We start from the raw sequence: 19235 nt of genomic DNA, 5'->3' as shown, positions 1-19235 counted from the left end.
ATACTTGATGGCCTTGCTGCGGGTCATCTTGTGGACTTCGACCGGCTTGAGGCCGTTCGCCTTAATCTCGTCCATTAAGGTGGTGGTGTCCATGTCGTGGAGCCCGCGCAGCACCACCTTCAGCGGCTTGGTGGCCTCGATGTCGTGGGAGAAGTACTCCAGCTTCATTCTGTCCAAGAGGGCCTGAACTGCGTTGAAGTGTTTTTCAGCCGGGACCATCAGTTTGTAGCCTTCCGTGCACCGTTGAATGGTGCAGCGAAGGCCCTGCTTAATGTAGAAATCCAGCTGCTCCCATAGCCCGGGAGGGAAGCCCTTCACATAGAAGGGTGGCAACTTAACTTTTTTCGGCACCGTCTCAGGGTCCGACTGCGGCTGGGCTCCGTTCTGCAGGGCGGAGAACGGATTGTTGCTCAGCAGCTTTTTTGCTGCCGATGCGGTGGCGCTGCTGTCTTCAGGTCTGGGTCGTTTAGTTCCGGGAGGCCCCGGCTGCGGGTCCGCAACGCCTGTCGGGATGGGCAATGGGGTTTTCTTCTGCTTCTTCTGGGCTGGCTCGGTGGTCGCGCCGTCTCCTGGGAGAGTCTGTTTTCCCGGTAAACCGGCACTCGCGTTACCGCGCGATTTCTTACCCATGGCTGGGTCAGCGAGAGCGTCACTACACAACGCGGAGCTAATTCGACTTGCGAACGAACGAACGAAACTAGAGAGAATTCAAATCGACTGAACTGCTCAACAGTCTGGCAGCGAATGTGGGATTGATTTGTTTTAAATTTGAAAAAGGAGACTACTTATAACTACTATTTACAACTATTACTAACCTACAACTACTATATACACCTAATCTACTATATACAAATTGCTGAGCAGTGGCATGAGAGCAGCGCTGATTTATATCTTTTCAGGTTCAAGCAGAATGATGTGCAACCAAGTGGTATTCGTTTATGATGACTGGGTTTGGGAAAAAGGCATATTTCATGAAATCAGGGATAAAATTATCATTTGTACATTTTCAAAAGTTTAATTAAAGAAAAATTGGAAAAATATTTATTTCAACAGGTTCGTAATGTAATATCCTATCGATTGGCGTATTTGGATTTTAATTTCATCTATAAATGACAAAGTTACAAGCGTTCAAAACCTAACACTCCTTCACCACACATATTTTTTGACTTGCACCCCAGTATAGTCGACAAAGACGTAGTTCTACGTCAAAAAAAAAAAAAAAAACTTGTGCCGGTGCCTGTGCATAATTGTTTGCACCGGTGTATGGATCTTCGGTAAGCACCAAAGCCGAGTGTTTTCGATTTCGGAAAACACGCTTGCTGCTCGCAGGAGTTTTCTTTTGGCGACTTAAGAAAGATTATCTTGTTACACAAGGTAGAACTTAAACGCGACTAGAGCTGATAGACGAGTGGTCAAAGCATTGGTCTCGTAATGCTTATGTCCATTGTTCGATTCCGGTCTGTCACCCTCCAATTTTTTCTGTCAACATTGTTTTTATAGGGTAGATCTATGAAATTCATTTCGATTTCTTTTGGCTAAAAAGCATTACGCAATCTTATGAATCTTATGAGCTCAAAGGATCATCTACCAGGATTATTAAACATACGCAAATCACCCACTTCGCAAGAGCGTGTTTCTGTTGCCGTCCACCCACTGGTATTTCTTGGCTTTATATTAACTAATTGAGCTTATTGTTTTTACACGATTTGAGTCAATCTAATAATGATAACTTATATCCAACAACAACAAAACAGCTACCATGGCTGATACGGAGCTAGTAGAAGGTAGCGCGTTGTTTTTATTTAGGGCAAAACAGCCCAAAATGCACCTCGCGCAAATCGCTCGATGCGATTTTTCATAGCATTCCCGTTTTTAATTCATAAATTTGACAATTTTTTGTCACAGTGCTAGTTTAGTACTTGAACTAGCATTTCGGCAAAATTAAGAGTGGAATAATTATAATAAATCAAATCGGGCGTTTGGCCCGGGTGCATTTCGGGCTGTTCTACCCTACATGAATGGTGAGAAGTTCTGTTCACCCACCGCTATTTGGGTGCTTACATTTGTGCTGGTGTGCTGATGCTAGTGAACTAAAGCTGTACTTATAAATAGTCAGCATAATGTAAACAGGGCGTCAGCATCTACTAGCATGAGATTTGAGGAGCCTCTGAAATTCGTGCTAGTTAGTTGAGTTGGTTGAGCTAGTGAACCAGCATATAATATATTATTTATTATCTAATAGTGAACCAGCATATAATATATTACATATTATGTAAACACCCTATATGTCTCTACTATTATTCAATCGGTTAAGCTGTTTGTTTTTGTTGGAGATAAGTTATGATTATTAGATTGACACTAATCACAATAAATCAATCAGCTAAATTATTTAATATAAAGCCAAGAAATACCAGTGGGTGGAGTTGTGTATTTTTAATAATCCTGGAAGACCTCTTGAGCTCATAAGCTTTATAAGATTGCGTTATACTTTTTAGCCAAAAAGAAATCGAAATGAATTTCATAGATTTGCCTTATGAAAGTAATGTTGACAGAAAAAAATGGAGGGGGACAGACTGGAATCGAACCATTGACATTGGAATTAGGGAAAATGTATGTAATGTCGGCCTAAGTGTCCCTAATTTGGGCCCATGTATAAATTCAGCAATCGGCTAAATTTTCAATATCAACCAAAAATATCCATTGGTACCGTCCCACAGACGCGTTCATCTAGATACAATTGATAAATAACAGATTTTTAGCGATGGGCCCAATCTTAGATCCATAGGCCAACATTAGAGCCATTTCCCATATGAAAGGATTGCTTTGACCACTCGTCTATCAGCTCTAGTCGAATCGGAAGATGCTAAAGACGTATACGAGCTACGATAATCTTTCAGAAGTCACCCAAGGAAGATTTCTGTGAGCAGCAAGCGTGTTTTCCAAAATCGAAAACACTCGGCTGCGGTGTTTTCCAAAGTCAGAAACACTCGGCTTTGGTGCTTGCCGAAGCATCCATACACCGGTGCAAACAATTATGCACGGGCACTGGTACCGGTGCCTTGTTCGCTGCGATTGGTGTTTTCTATCGAGCACTGGCACTGGTACGGAGCGTGAAACTCAATGCTCTTGGTGCTGTGTTTGTAGGCAAAACTACCACCCGTGCAAAAGGGTTCAGTGTTTTTACCATGGCTGGCTTGTACAGCCTACGTGGCGGCCATTTGTGGACTCTACAGGAAATCACCTTAAACCAATTAATAATTATGAATAATATATATTTATTACACGGAAGTTCTATGAGAAGCTAAATTTTTCGCGCAACGGCTACATGCCGCAAGCCGATATGTGCAAGGACTTGGACGGTAACCTTCTCACGAACAAGTGTGAGGTGAATGAGAGGTGGAAGCAGTACTAAGACGAGCACGCGCAGAAGACGACCGGCCCCTGATCTTCAAGAAGTTGAGGAGGAGATCGGTCGGCTGAAGAACAACAAAGCAACTGGTGTAGATCAACTACCAAGTGAGCTATTTAAATACGGTGGTGAAGTACAGGCTAGAGCGCTGCACTGGGTAATTGCCAAGATTTGGGAGGAGGATATACCGTGCCGATTCAAATTTCGGACACTTAAACTCGAATTTCGGACACTTTTAAAAGTTGATTATCTCGGTCGAATATGATCCACATGTCTTGTAAATTTTAAATTTTTTTGACTAGTGCCCTCCACGATCATCTAACATTATTACTTTGTTTCTAACTGGATGTAATATTTAATTAAAAATGAAAGTGTCCGAAATTTGAATCGTCCGAAATTTGAATCGGAACGGTATTACCGGAGGAATGGATGAAAGGTGTCGTATGCCCAATCTACAAAAAGGGCGACAAGTTGGATTGCTGCAACTACCGCGCGATCACACTGCTGAGCGCCGCCTACAAGGTACTCTCCCAAATTCTATGCCGCCGCCTGTCACCATTTGCAAGAGAGTTCGTGGGGCAATACCAGGCGGGATTCACGCGCTACCACGGACCACGAATTTTCGCGATTCGGCAGGTTCTGCAGAAATGCCGCGAATACAACGTGCCCACACATCATTTGTTCATCGATTTCAAATCCGCATACGAAACAATCGATCGAGATCAGCTATGGCAGATTATGCACGAGTACGGATTTCCGGACAAACTGACGCGATTGGTCAAGGCGACGATGGATCGAGTGATGTGCGTTGTTCGAGTATCGGGGACACTCTCGAGTCCCTTTGAATCTCGAAAGGGGTTACGGCAAGGTGATGGACTTTCGTGTCTGCTGTTCAACATCGCGTTAGAAGGTGTGATCAGAAGAGCTGGGATAGACTCGAGTGGCACGATATTCTAGAAGTCCATCCGCTTTGCCGATGACATTGACATTATTATTTTTTTTTTTTCCTTTGTTTGTTTTTTCCGTCGATCTTGTTTTCCGTGCTGAGCACCAATGCTACCGACGTGCCAGGAAGGCAGCTCCCACACCTGGACCATATCTATCGACCCATCAACTCATGAACCGGGGACCAACGGCTTTACTTCCCATCAGAAGGAAGGCGTGATCAGAGATGTTATGCCTCAGAACATCCCGGCGGCGCCGACTGGTATTGAACCCAGGCCTGCTGGGGTGAGAGGTAATCACGCTTACCACTACACCACCGGCGCCGTTACATTGACATTATGGCACGGAACTTTGAGATGATGGCGGAAACGTACATCAAAATGAAGGCTGAAGCTAGGCGGATTGGACTTGCCGTCAACGCATCAAAGACAAAATACATGAAAGGAAGAGGTTTTAGGGAAGACAATGTTAGCCTCTCACCCCGAGTTCAGATTGACGGTGACGAAATCGAGGTGGTCGATGAGTTCGTGTATTTGGGCTCACTGGTGACCGCCGAAAATGATACCAGCAGAGAACTATCCATCGTCCACATTGCAAAAATTGCGTCGGTCGAGGGAATCTTTCGGATTGGAAATTTTCTCGACTTCCCTGTCCCTGCCATACAAAATAGGTTGGTTTGTTGGTTGGTTGTCTTTATTAAGGAGATTTTCAGCCAGACGCTGGTTCATCCCGATCATACAATATACAAATTCATGCGTTGGTATTGGCATCGAAAGCTCTCAATTAATAACTGTGTGCATTTAGAAAACTTAAAAAAGAAAAAGAAGAGTGATCTAATAAGTGATCAGTGAACGGGCACCATATGGGTACATTCTCTTACTATGAAGCTGTCATTTCTAGCCTATCTGAACTATTTTATAAATGGAAACCATAAAATGGGTTACGCTCCCCCTAAGCGGGCCCTCCGCATCCTATATCTGTCTTATCTCAAATACCAAATGCCAATGGTTTGAATGTATCAATATATAACTTGCCAAATAAAAGGTACATGCAAATTTTCAAAACATACCTGCACACAGTTCAATATATTTTTTAGAGTTCAATTATCTAAAAAAAAAAAAGGTTTAAATTTTAAGTTCAACTAGCCTTTGTCATTTTTTTTTATGTATTACTTCCACATTTGTTTGAATTTCCGAATCAAATTGACGTTAGATTAATTAGTTCAGAAAACTCGAATAAAATACAACAATATGTTTTTTCTTGATAATTACAGACTACGAAAATCTTCATGATTCTAGGTTTTGTTGAAGGACTGAGAATTATTTTTAATTTTTTTATTTTTCTCTTCCATGATACACCAATAGATCTAAAACTTTCCTACACGCAAACCAAAAATCTATTACAATGAATGTTAGTTCCGTTTCATATCATCCTCTGTTCATGAACATCGCAACGAATGTTAGAAATTGACCATGCAGGCGATGTAATGGTTTTTTGTCTTTTTTATTTTGTGTTCTATCTACGCTTTCGACTATACCAGTAAGCTTGTAGAACGACGCACATTGTAGAACATTGTAGAACCACGCACACACTTGCCTCGAATCTCTCCAGCAGAAAAAGCATAAGAAGTCGAGTATGCGAGACAATGAGCGCTTCATGTTTGCTTTTAGGATATCCTTATTCAGAAGCATGGAGAGGGCAGTGGAGAAAGCACAAGTCTGATAATCGAAACGTTCGTGGTTCGAGTCCAGTCCGGCAGTCTGTTTCCTATTTTTTTCGACATAACTAATTTACCTCACTAATACACTCTACATTTTTCGGTCTCCAATTTTCTTGCATTGGACCGCAGCTAGGTATATCGCATCCTCGGTTCATGCGGTCTCCACTAACATCCTCTGATGATGAATCCCACATAATTGTAAGAGAATCTTACATCCCCCGGTTGGGTGTAAGAATATGACATATTGAAATTTTTTAAAAGTTCTTATAATTAGTATGTTTTCCAACAGTCTGTCACTTCAAAGAATGACAATTTTGGCTAGAATTCTAAAGACATTTTTAGCTCGAGAGATAATTTCAATGGGTTCTTAATAAACCATAGGGAATTTTAATGAGAAACCTTGCAACATTCTAAGAAGAATTTTAACAAATTTCTGCTGAAATTTTCAGGAGTGTTCTGAGGAAGTTTTCAAGAAAATTATTAGCAAACTTCAATAGCAGGTCTGAGGTAAATTTCAAAAGGTTTCTGAAAAATGCTTATAGGTAAATCTGAAGAAATTACCAAATGAACTATGAATATAACAAATCTACCTCGGCTTAACACTAGACAGCAAGCTGATTTTCAGCGAGCACGTTGACAAAACCAAAACCAAGTGTAACATCTTGATAAGATCACTGTATCCACTCATCAACAGGAGGTCTACTCTATCCCTGAAAAATAAGCTTGCTGTCTACAAACAAATCATCCTTCCCGTAATAGAATACGCGATGCCAATCTGGGAGAGTTGCGCCAAATGCCATCACTTTAAAGTCCAAAGGATCCAGAACAAGATCCTTAGGATGGTCCTAAACAGTTCCCCGCGGACTAGAAATTCTGAGATCCACCTACTGGCTGGAATTCAGACATTAGAAGAACGGAGAGTATTCATCCTGGAAAGGTTCAGAGACACCTGTCTGAGATCAAATCATCAGATCATACGTGATCTAGCACTAGTTATCACTTTTTCAATTCAAACAAAACTCGACAAAAATGTCGTCGGTACATGATCAAATCGTTGATCATCTCTTTTTGCTAGTGGTAGCGGAGGTCGGATACCCCACACCATCCCTTTCCAACTGGTGAGTTTGGTAAAGAGAGATGATAAAACCGATTCGTACCTTCCTCAAAGTTGTCCTTGCTCGCTTTCTAATCTCTATATACAATTTTCACAACTGCCGTACTCTGCTATCAACTCTATCCAGCTTTCCATGCTCGGTAATGGCGGCCTGTTTGTATCATTTATCCTTCACTGTGCTTTTCGACACTATATGGAGGTTCGCCACCTCCCTTTCCCACTCCCAGGAACAGAAGAAAATGGAACAACGTACGCCCCCCAAGTTAGTGTCAAAAAGCACAGTGAAATATACATTTATTCATACAAACAGGCCGCCATAACCGAGCATGGAAAGCTGGATACTTTCATCTCTTCATCTATCGTATAAAAATTACCACTTTAGTCTGCTATTTGAAATTAGCATCTTCAACTAAGCTTATTCAGTATTTAATCAGCTCAAATTGTTTGTTGAGTCATTCCTGATACATTCCTTCTTCACTTTGCAAAGTTTGAAGTGATAGTATAAGTCCGTAATCATGTCGGCCATATTTGGACTCCATCAAGTATGTCCTTAAATTGGAACAACGCAGATGTCGTATGACGAAAAGTGATTAACTATAAAAATGTCAGCGTACTGAACCATTCGAGCTAATGGCATTTGACATTCAGATATAAGACTTTCGAAAGATTAATTTTCCGAATCCAGAATCGTGACATCCCTAGCAAATTTTCGAATTAGTGGGTTTTAACTGGTGTCAGACATGTGCTTATCTGGTACCTTATTTACTGACTTGATATACACGTGCGATTTAACGAGTTTGAAAACACTAAGTTAAGGGCAAGCGTTTGAAATAACATGATCTATTCTTTGAAAATGATTAATAATAAAATACACATCAAAATCACATAATATAAAAGAAAAATAAACAAAATATCATTTCTACAAACAACTAGCATTTGGATAGGCAGTTATCATTCCACGAAAATCTCCCTTTCCAATGGGAGCCTTGGGCAGAGGAGTACCTCGTACGAGCAGATACAGTAAATATTGCACGTAGAATCCAGGCCTCCTGGGTAGATTGGTGAAAAACTGTCGAACTCGGAATGTGTACGTTTCCTGGTAGGCTTCCTTTACTTGAGCTAACTCACTGGCTAATCGGACGTTCCACTCCTTTAGCAGTTGGCAGTCTGTTTCGCACGCTTCGATTTGACTATGGGAAGGGGCAAAATAAGGATAATGTAATTAATTCAAACATATTAAAACAATCTCGCTCTGATAATATCAACCCACTTTTCATTCATCGATCGCGCTAGTATAAAAAAAAATACTGTAAAACAAACCTTTCAGTTTCGTCCAGCTTTGTTCGGTAGTGTTTCAAACGGGCTTCATATACCTCATTGCTTTTGGTATGTTCGGATAACGATTTTTCGTAATCACACTCAAAGTTCTTGAAATTATCTTCCAGGTTGTCAATCTAGTGAGCAAAAGCCCAATAATTCGTTAGTATCTGAATGAGTTGGTATTTATCGATTGATGTCAGTAGCTATAGTAAATATTCAACGGAATTCTCGTTATCACAATTCCATTCACCTCCTGCAGTTATCGCTAGATTCAATTCAAGTTTGCGAGAGAACAAAATCTGGATTTTCTTTCATGAATCATTGATTGACAAGCTCCATTCATTGCATTCGGCTGTAAGGAGGTGTGTATGTAGGTGTTTTCCCATCAGAGCCTCCAGACAGCTTCAATTATCTTCACAACTGACTGGCATGCATAAATTATCCATGTACCAATACAGACAAACACATCCGGCCGTAGCAAATACCGGAAGCTAGAATCATATCACGCCATCGCCAGCTACATAGGTATCATGTAAAACAGGACAGAAGGGAAAGCGCGCAAAACTTTTCCCATCAAGCGGTCAAGTTCAATGCCGAACCAGTCAGTGGCGGAAAAAATCGATACCATCTCCTTCCCCGCTCACTTCGCCTTTTACATTGCACACAAGGCGCACTAGGATGAATGCATTTCACAATGGAAGTGCTTTTCAGAATTTTGCATTCCAAGAATCAACGTTCGGCGCAAAGCTCGAAATCACTTCTCGGAAGGTAGCTCGTTGTTTTAGTTCCCAATCCAAAACGAACGCTTCTTCGAAATCATAAGCATACAATCCATATCAGGCCTTAGGAGGCCTGAACACAAGAGGTAGATATTAACGTGTGGGAAAACCACTATTTACTCGTCTATCCGAGGTACCTGCCTATCTACAGTCTATCAAAAACAGTTGCTATGTTACCTGCCAGTCCTAGATTTGCTAACATAAATACGCGAAAGCCATCAATCAAAAAAGGCATATTTACATATATATATATATTGTACCATAAATATTACATGTAACTTCTGTATGAAACTCTTTCTTATAATTGAATAGCAGAAAGCTTAAGTTAGAAGAAAAAAAAATCTATTAATCAATATTATATTTTTTTTTTCAGATAAAGGAAAAGAGGGTTACTATAAAATTTCAAATTTATTGGCTCATTTTCATAATGAATCTGGTAGAATGGCGTATCAAAATTGCGGTTAATGAATCATGTCATTCTAGTAGTTTAAAACTACGTTTCCTGCCACTCGAACTTAGCCGTGAAACAATATTATAAAATGTTTCTTCTAGAACCTCGAGGAAATGAAGGTTTAGTTTTATTCATTTTCCGAAAATCTCTGGTAGAAAGTCGTCCCAACACTGATCGACAAGGTGATTAATAGTTTATAAGCAGCAACCACGCGGCTCCACTGCAAATTGTGCTCAATTTTCTCTTTAAAACAGCATCCGACAGGAACCACCCAAGTTATATCATAAGAATGACTCATCGTCAAGGCATTCCACCGAGTAGTACATAATTTTCGCGCCCTGTGAGTTGGATCCTTGCGTCTCTCACATCGCACCATCATGCATGCAGGAAGAAAAACAAACTTTCGTTTTGTTGTGGCCCTCAACACGAGACATCATCGCAGCCAGCGTTGACATCATACTCGCCGCTGATTGGCTGTTCCACACTATGGCGCGTCGAAAACATCGCAAACGCATGCTTTGCTGATGGGGTGAAAACCAACACAACCGTTTCATTCATGCTTCATGCTTCGCCGCGAGGGAATGAGATTGTGTTAGTGCGCCTTGTTTGATTATCTATATAGCTAAGTATAATATAACAGGACATTGAAGGGTAGAACAGGGAATAAATGCACCTCGCGCAAAACGCCCGATTTGGTTTTTCATAGGTATTCCACTCTTAATCCTGGAAATTTTTGTGCAGAAAAGCTAGTTTCAGTACTAAACTAGCACTTTGACTTGTCACATTTATGAATTAAAAACGGGAATGCTATGAAAATCGCATCGGGCGTTTTGCCCCGGGGTGCATTTTGGGCTATTTTCCCCTACCAACAACAACATTATGATACTTTCGCATCATTCTAGGATTCCGAGAATTTGACCTCTGACTAAGGATATGCTTCCTACGTGTTGCAAAATCAATACATACCAAAAAAGTATGTAGGATAAACTAGCAAAGGATCTTCTTTGGTTGGAATGTAGGTGATGATTCATTATATGGTAAGATGCTTCTTTTTTGAAGTTAATGGGTTGACTGAACGCTTCAAATATGGTGACTTCACGACATTTGTCTGTTACACCAGGCTGGGTGATTTTCAAAGTAACAATTTTGGTTTTATGAGGGTTCTGCAGACCACAATTTAGACTTGTAGCATGCTTTAAAACTGCGATAAAACTTGCAATGTCTCTTGGGCTGGGACACGTTATGTTGTGATCGACTATTCCAAGACAAATTATAACTTTCCTGGCAAAAATTGCTCCGAATCTGGCCCCATGTACTGCTATAGTCAAACAGAAGGGGGAAATTAAGGAAAATATTGAAATTAATGCGAAATCAATCTGGATCAATATTTCAAGGTCAATCTGCTTTCAAGATAGTTTTTCATGAACTCCAGATTCTATGTGAAACCTGAGGAGAATTCCAAGTAAACCTTGAATATGATTCGAAGGAAATTTGAATGAAAATGCATAGGAACTCTAAAGAGGACTCCAAGCAAATTCGAAAAAGAATTCCAAAGAAATTCTGAGAATAATTTCATGGACTTTCTGAGAGAAAATAATCCGGAACATAATTCCATGGAAATTATCGGAGAATACTTCGGGAGTATGCTAAAATGGAGGACTACAATCAAATCTGAGAATAATTTTAGGAGAACTTCAAAGGAACTCGGAAAAAAATCCAGGAGAGTTCTGACTTTAATGTCAAATAATTATTAATGAGAAATATAAGAAGTTTGTTAATTCACTGCTTGCTAATTCGTAGGAAAACTATCAGTAGAATTCCATGGAAATTCGGAAATAAATTCAATGGAAATTCTGAGAATAATTCCAATGGATTTCATACTTAGGAGCATTTCAAAGAATGTATGGGAGTCTTGAGGAGAACTAAAAAGGAATTCCTAGAAAAATTCCATAGGAATTCCTATAGAATACAAAGTGAATTCTGCAGAGAGCTCACCGTGAATTTCCAGGAGTAATCTCCGGGGAATTTCTAGCAACATTACAAGAATTATTGATAATTTGAAGAGCATTGCAGAGTGCAATCAAAGAGTGTTCTGCAGATGACTTTCAAGAGTTTTAAAACTTTCAAAAGTAAATGTAACGTTGATTTTCTAGTTAAACGAAACCTCATTATGACTTTCAATGCCTTTCACGAAAACTCTATCACCGCTCTTTCAAATTGTTTATTATGCGTTATGTCCCGTTTTCGTTATTTTTTTTTTTAGATGAATATGTGGATGGAAGACAAGTTAAACGTATTCCGTCATATACGTCGTGAAAACTCTGTTGATGAGTTTCATGAAAGCCGAAAATATCCAAGTCTAGCGCTTTTTCGCTCGTCCGTTTCCCCGAAGCTTGAAAGAAAGACCAATGGAGTGACGGGGGAAAGAAAGACAAGCGACATTTGTTTGTGGACGTCGACTGAGGTTCTAGAATGCTGCGAAGCTATTTGACTTTTACAGAAAAAGAAAGCCAGCGGTTTCTTCGTCGCTGATATTGTGACGTCCTGTCTGGAACATAAAAAAGTTTTCAAATTCGAAAACTAACAAAAGTATTCGTAATGCTGAACTTCGGTATGTTTTTAATTTGAACTAGCATTTGGAAATTTTAGGACACTGTATATTTTTAGATTAGACTTACTAGAATTAAGTAAATTCGTAACGTTGTCCAAATACGATTAGTTTTTCATATGGATGCGGTTTATTTGTTAAGGATAGGTTTCCAATTAAAAGTATACCCAAATATGAACCATCTCCAATGCAATATATGGAATTTATATCATGGTTCGGTTATTTAATAAATTGCTATAAAATGGTATAACATTTTAGTTTCAATGCCTCTTTTCCTATACAACTTCAAATATATATCAACACTAGGTTACCAATTTATAGAGTAATGTTGTTTTTCGAATTAAATGGAAGATGGCTTTCTAACGAACATTCTAGAATGTGATCGAAATGTCAAATGTCATTAGCAGTCGACATTGACCATTTCCTCTAAAAAAACGAGGTCTTTAGTAGCATTTAGGATTCTTCTCGTTCACTTAAAGTTCATAGCGGCTGGTGAGCAGATGTTTAATTGAAAAATTCTTCTTACAATCAGTGATCTCCGTTTTAGTATCAATTAAGGTGTAACTTAATAATTTAGTAAAGTGGTGAAGTGAAGGTTAATATTTTATGTTTCTTTTGTTGAAACAAAGCCAAGAAGGCATAATTTTCCTGCTCTGGGCAGTTTATTGAAAAAAACAAAGGTAATTTTAGACATTGAATTCTTTTAAACTATTGTTACTAAAATTAGTGATTCGCATTGGACAAGCAGCGTTCGTCCAACGAGTGCTTTATATACAGGCTTGATCCCTGTCACGACACCACACACTCACGTGTTGACCGCCATCGCTCGTATGCTCGTTTCGGCCCGCCGTGATCGTTAGTTAAACGGAGTGCTGGTTTCCCATCATCTAAAGGTAACGTCCGAGTGCTTAGGGGTCTTGTGGGAAGGTTTCATTTCGTGCCGTAGTGATCGAGTTGTGGTAGTTCACGAGGGTCACTCGGCGGGGCACGTTGGCCTTCTTGCGGGTTTTCTGGGTTTCTCTGGACGGCCTGCTAACCTCGAAATCGAAAGCTTTCGTTCAGCCTCCGCACCTTTAGTTCGGCCCTCCTTGGATGCATACGAGCCCTCCGAGGTTGGAGAATACCCATCCTACACCGGATTGTCAGCAAAACATCGCCGCGGTTCGATGGACCCCTCGACCGTTGCCATACCTGCCGAGAAGTCAACCCGTAAAAAAAAGAACCGTAGAGGTACAATTAAATGTATTGTAACCATACAATAGAGTTTGATTTGCTTGTAATTGTATTTTATTTTATGATTATTGTATGGTCTGGAACGCCAGCATAAACCCTGTGCAGGTACGTCATCAATATGGCCATTGCACTAAAAAAATTACAAATATTTAGCTAAGCCATGAACCCGCATGCAAAAGTTATGAATTGGTTCCTGTCTGAACTATTCTGGATAAATTATTTTATCAAGAAAAAAAAATCCTATGGTTTCGACAGTTCGGATCACTGCACATTTAAATCAGCCGTTTACGATTTTCGGGCATAAGTCAGAATTAAGTGTCATGTCGGTTTGTTGGTGGTATGACCGTCTGGAAACGTGATTTTTTGTAAAAATTTAAGAAAGCTCTGTCGGCGTAAGTATCAACCGTTCGAAGACTCCCCTGAGGATTCAATATTTGCTCTTTAGAGCATACACAGAAAAAAACAAGTTGTTGAATATTACATCCAAACTGCTGCAACCAGGTCAATCCATTGTGTAATATAACGTTGTACGATGAACATCGATTTTGCGGACAAAATTACATCCATTGATGTAATATTGTATCTGCTTCTTGCTATTACATCATTATTTCATACATCAGCTTGAATTACATTGATCGATATTACTTTTTTTTTTGCTGTGTAGTCGGGCAATTCAACGCGACCAATAGTCTCTCGATCTCGAGATTGGTTCATAAGCTACTGCATTTTAGAAAACTTCTCTTCAAGCGAATTCGATGGACGGTTACAAATGTTTAATATACATTTTTAATGGGTTTGATAGCAAAACAACTATATTCCCTACAAACTGATTGTCATGTTTTAAAAACGTTTGTTGAACGAAGTAAAAAAAAAAACAACTTTCTTATAATCCTGAGAATTTTCTGTAAATATTCTGGAATAACACTCAAATTCTTTGAAAAAGTAAATTAGTCAGTGACAAAAGAATCGACTTTCAAAAGAAGAAAACAAATGTGTTTTTATAGTTTGTTCGTGGTGCCAAAACGCTAAAAAACAGCTCTTCAAACATATGGATAAACAAAAACAAAAAAAAAACACTGCATTGTAATTGCTTGCCAAACATGAATCTTTCAAGCTTCAGGGGTTGTATGAAAGATCTCCTGTTCCGGAAAAAAAAACAAAATTCGCAGAGATCTCTCAAAAAGTTTTCCAAATCAGAGTAGTTTCAACAAATATCTAAGTGTTAAGAATCTTAAAAACATAACTGTGTAAGGAAGCTCGTCAAAATGTATTTAAGTCTGGGCTGCCACATCCAGAAATGTGCCAGGTGTTCCCAGAGAAGTGTTCAAAGACAAACTTGAAGTATTCAAATCTCATAAGTTTTAAGGTGATACAATCCAGCGTCCACAAATCATCGGCACTTACACTGCCACTTCAAGTTTTCAAGGGAGTTAATCTCAAGCACTGATGCGATTTTAGGCAATAACATTGCATCACCAAACTTGCATCACTGAAATGACAATATTACAGTCAACTCTCCCTTACTCGATATTTGCTCTAACTCGATGCAGAACCGAACACCAGTGCCGAAGATGCATTTGCCTCCAAAAAATTCCTAAGGGTAGAAAAAGTTGCTCCAATGTTCCTTGTAGGTCTATAGAGCGGAGATAAAGCCAAAACAAGTTTTTTTTTCTGATATGTTTTAGAAATTCGTTTTTTAAACATAACTTTTTGTAAAGAGTTCCTTGGAAAAGGGAATCATTCTCGATTTATGAGAATCTACCACCACTACATATCGTCGGATATGTGTCTTCCTTGTTATACTCCAGACCGTGCTCACTTCACCAATCGCAGTTCCTCAATTGAATATGATCTGTACATGAAACAAGTGATTCATGGGATTCCAGATCAACTTCGAACTATTATTATTATGAAAAGTACCAACACGTCAATTGCGTGAAAAGATATTTACAGACGGGTCACGTCTCAATGGATCCACTGGCTTCGGTGTCTTCAATGAAAACTGTAGCGCCTTTCGCAAACTTCAGGAACCTTGTTCTATTCATGTTGCTGAGCTGGCAGCAATCAACTTCGCATTGGGGATGATTTCCAACATGCCCACAGACCATTACTTCATCTTCTCGGATAGTCTCAGTTCGATTGAGGCTATTCGGTCGATGAAACCAAGTAGGCACTCATCTTATTTCCTTTCAAAGGTAAGGGAGCAGATGAGTGTACTGGTCGAAAAATCATATATGATTACCTTTGTATGGGTCCCCTCACATTGCTCAATCCCAGGCAATGAGAAGGCGGACTCTCTCGCAAAGGTGGGCGCGCAGGAAGGTGAATTTTATGACAGGCAAATTTCACACGATGAATTTTACCATTTAGTGTGTCAGAGTACCCTTTCGAGTTGGCAAACCGATTGGGACACTGGAAATCTTGGACGGTGGTTACATTCAATTATTCCTAATGTTTCTTCGAGTTTAACGGCTTGGGCTTAAGTCGTGACTTCATTCGCGTGATGAGTAGACTTATGTCCAACCACTACTCGCTAGACGCTCATCTCAATAGAATAAACCTCGTGGACAGCAACATCTGTCGGTGTGGAAACGGTTACGATGGCATCGATCACGCAGTTTGGCAATGTACGGATAGTTACGCCGCCAGAGAGCGACTTTTGAATACCCTCGAGGCCCAAGGAAGAAAACCCTATATCCCTATCAGAGACGTGTTGGGTACCCGCGATCTCTGCTATATGCAGTCGATTTATGTGTTTCTGCAAATGTCTAGTATAAGAATTTAATTCGTTTGTCTTTTGTATATCTTTATTAGTTTTTGTTTGTCTTGTCCCCCGTCTAGATGAGTTTCATCAACGTCCACTGGTCACCATAGCCGGTCGAACTCCAGACGAATCTAGAACCACACTACCGTTCATACTGGCGACATAGCTCTGATGAGACAACGAAACCCTACCCCACAGCTCCTCCCCTTTTCCTATCCTTCGACAATGTACCTCTCTAACCTCGAGTAAGCCGCGGGTATTCGGCCCAACTCCTACTAGCCTTTTTTTTAGAATTAAGTGAATTTTGTTACAAACAAAGAACAATGAATTATCGGCTCCGTAAAGCTAACGCGATTGAGCCTTAAAAATAAACGAACTAGATAAAAAAAAAAACAAGCCAATACAAATTCTGTCAATCAAGCTTTAAAATTATACCGATAAGTGGCCAACCAGCAGCAATGATGATGATGGTATAGAACTACCATTCAATGTAGCAAGGCACCTATTGGTATGATAGTACATGCATAAAAATCAAATCATAAGATTTCTAGGTAATTAGAGACGCAACCTGTTGGGCGCCACCACTAAATTACTCAACATCTATCATCCCACAATATCAAACCAACGAATGACGAATCGTGAAACCTGTTCCATCCCAACCTGCTCCACCCACCAGCGAACATTAATTTTCCGATAGGCGCCAGAGAACCTGTCGCCATGACTAGCCCTCCGAACGTAGCCAACATACCTGCTTCAGTAGTTCCCTCTTCTCTGACGTCAACTGGAGACAGCTTTCTTCCTGCTGCTTGAACTTGAACTCGAAGCTGTGCCAGTTGATGATTGCAATGGCCAGTTCCTCCTCGGCGTGAGTCAGCTGCGACTGCAGCTTGTCTCTCATTAGAACGAAGCCCTCCAGCTCGGAAACCTTCTCTAGATGAGCCTTCTTCTCCTGCAGAAGATTCGTTTTAAGGCCTTCCAGTTTTTGCTTCAGCGTTTTGATATCGGTTCGTGCCGATTCGTGGTTTCGGCATTCGTTTTGATACAGTGACTGAATGGTATGCAGTTGATTGCGGTACTTGATCGACTGTAATTACTGTGAATTAGAGTAACATACTTTCAAATCAAGGACCTTACCCACCGTATTATCCTTTTGACTGAGCTGTGTATTCATCCGATCAATCTGCCTTTTCTTATCCCTCCAGCATTTAAGCAGCAGCTTGAATCCCGTCTCGTAGATCAGCTTGCTAGTGTTGCTGACCATCCGGGTAGTTCCCTCATCGGCCAAAGCAGTAGTCGAAAAGGACAGTCCCCCAGTAGGTTGGTCATGCTGTTGCTGCTTGGCTGGCGAGCTCATCTCGATCATGGTAAGTGATTTCTCCATTGGGAATTTTCTCACAGGTTTCGGTACCTTGATTGTATCTTTTGATTTGGCTTCTTCCGGACAGAGGGGCTTCCGAACAGGTCTGTTGGGTTTCCTAACGGTGAATTTGCTGAACGTCTTCGGCAAGATGTTTTGCGATTTCGAACTGTTCAAGAATCGGTAAAATTAAATTATTTCTAGTTACCTTTCTCCATAGCACTAGTACTTACATATTGGTCGTGGATTGTGTCGTCCTAACTTTCGGGAGCTTCTCGGAAGGGCAACCACGGGCAACGGAACGGTTTACCAGGGCAGCATGATCGCTGTTGGAGCGGTTAATTCGCGCTGTCGGCAGTTTATCCATCTTTTCTTGTGTTAAATGACAACTCTAGTGTTGCAGTGCCTGCTGTGATACGATATTGTGAGGGAAGTACCGTGCGGGACCGAAATCCGTACAGCACCGAAATCCGTACACCCTGTTGAATTTGTTTGTTTATATGCATCATAACAATGTAAATATTATACATGAATACATATTCATGTTCATTCATGCATCAGCTTGATGTTTACTTCAACAATTAAGCAGTATAACATGCAATTAAAATAAGAAAAATAAAAACCTTATCACGTGTCGGGCATTTCTGTCAATCGGTTGCGTTCTTAACGATTTTCTAAGAAAATGTCTCGGATTTACTTCCAGTTGTTAAGCGTATTTAAGTGATTTTTGCAAGTAGTTTCCTGAAGGTCGATCGGAAAGGTAAGTGTTTATCGTTTTATATCTCAATTCTAAGCAATGGATCGTTCATATGGTATTTATTTATCAAAATTAGTACTGTACGGATTTCGATCCATATATAACAGCTGATTCTAAATCCGTACACTTGTGCATCACTAATGACGATTCTACTTTATCTAATGTTTTTCAGCAGATCATGGAAACTAAATACACGCCGGAGGATTTGGAGAAGACTGTGGCAATGATGCGTGCGGAGAAATCTTACCGAGAAGCATCCAGGGATTTTGCCGTTCAATTCACCACCATAAGAGATGCCGTATTGAATCGCTACTCTCTTATTTTATTCGTATTGTAAACGTTATATTATTAATATCTTTTAATGAAGAGCGTCAAGAACCAGCCGAAAAGTAAAACAACGCAGCTCCCCTACAGGATATCACCAACACGCATATACAAATTAGGGACCATGCATAAATGACGTAGCATTTGAGGGGGGAGGTGAGGGTTTCAGAATTTGTGACCGGCCATGTATTGGATATAGCCAAATACGCTACGAGGGGGGGGGGGAGGAGTATACAATTGATCAAAAATATGCTACGTCATTTTTGGATGCTCCCTTACAGAGAGCAGACAGAAATGGGCCAGAGAGCATTCCCAGCTACCAGCGAGGAATGACCGGAAATACACATGAAAGTAGTGCGGGCGAAAATTGATAAAGAGAACGCAAAGAAACAAAGGATTGAGGAACGACAAAAGAAAAAGGTTGAGCGAGAGAGGAAGAGGAGGAAGAAAAGGA

The 19235-nt window shown here is 40.3% G+C and overlaps 1 protein-coding gene across 1 annotated transcript; it reads right to left on the bottom strand.

Annotated features, from left to right (window-relative positions):
* Positions 1-8107: 8107 nt before the first annotated feature.
* On the bottom strand, positions 8108-18078 carry LOC135717492 (uncharacterized). Its single transcript, XM_065239594.1, has 5 exons — positions 17934-18078; positions 17482-17869; positions 17092-17427; positions 8509-8642; positions 8108-8378 (listed from the first exon to the last, which is right to left on the bottom strand). Exons 1-5 carry the CDS (start codon positions 18065-18067, stop codon positions 8108-8110), a joined length of 1263 nt encoding a protein of 420 aa, XP_065095666.1. The 5' UTR covers positions 18068-18078.
* Positions 18079-19235: the final 1157 nt, after the last annotated feature.

This window comes from Ochlerotatus camptorhynchus, unplaced genomic scaffold (assembly GCF_037179485.1).
Source record: "Ochlerotatus camptorhynchus isolate MF236.1 unplaced genomic scaffold, CSIRO-AGI_Acam_v1.1 ptg000057l, whole genome shotgun sequence".
NCBI classification, from domain to species: Eukaryota; Metazoa; Arthropoda; class Insecta; order Diptera; family Culicidae; genus Ochlerotatus; species Ochlerotatus camptorhynchus.
Note: the sequence above shows the minus strand (reverse complement) of the source record. Positions and strands in the feature narration are given on the sequence as shown.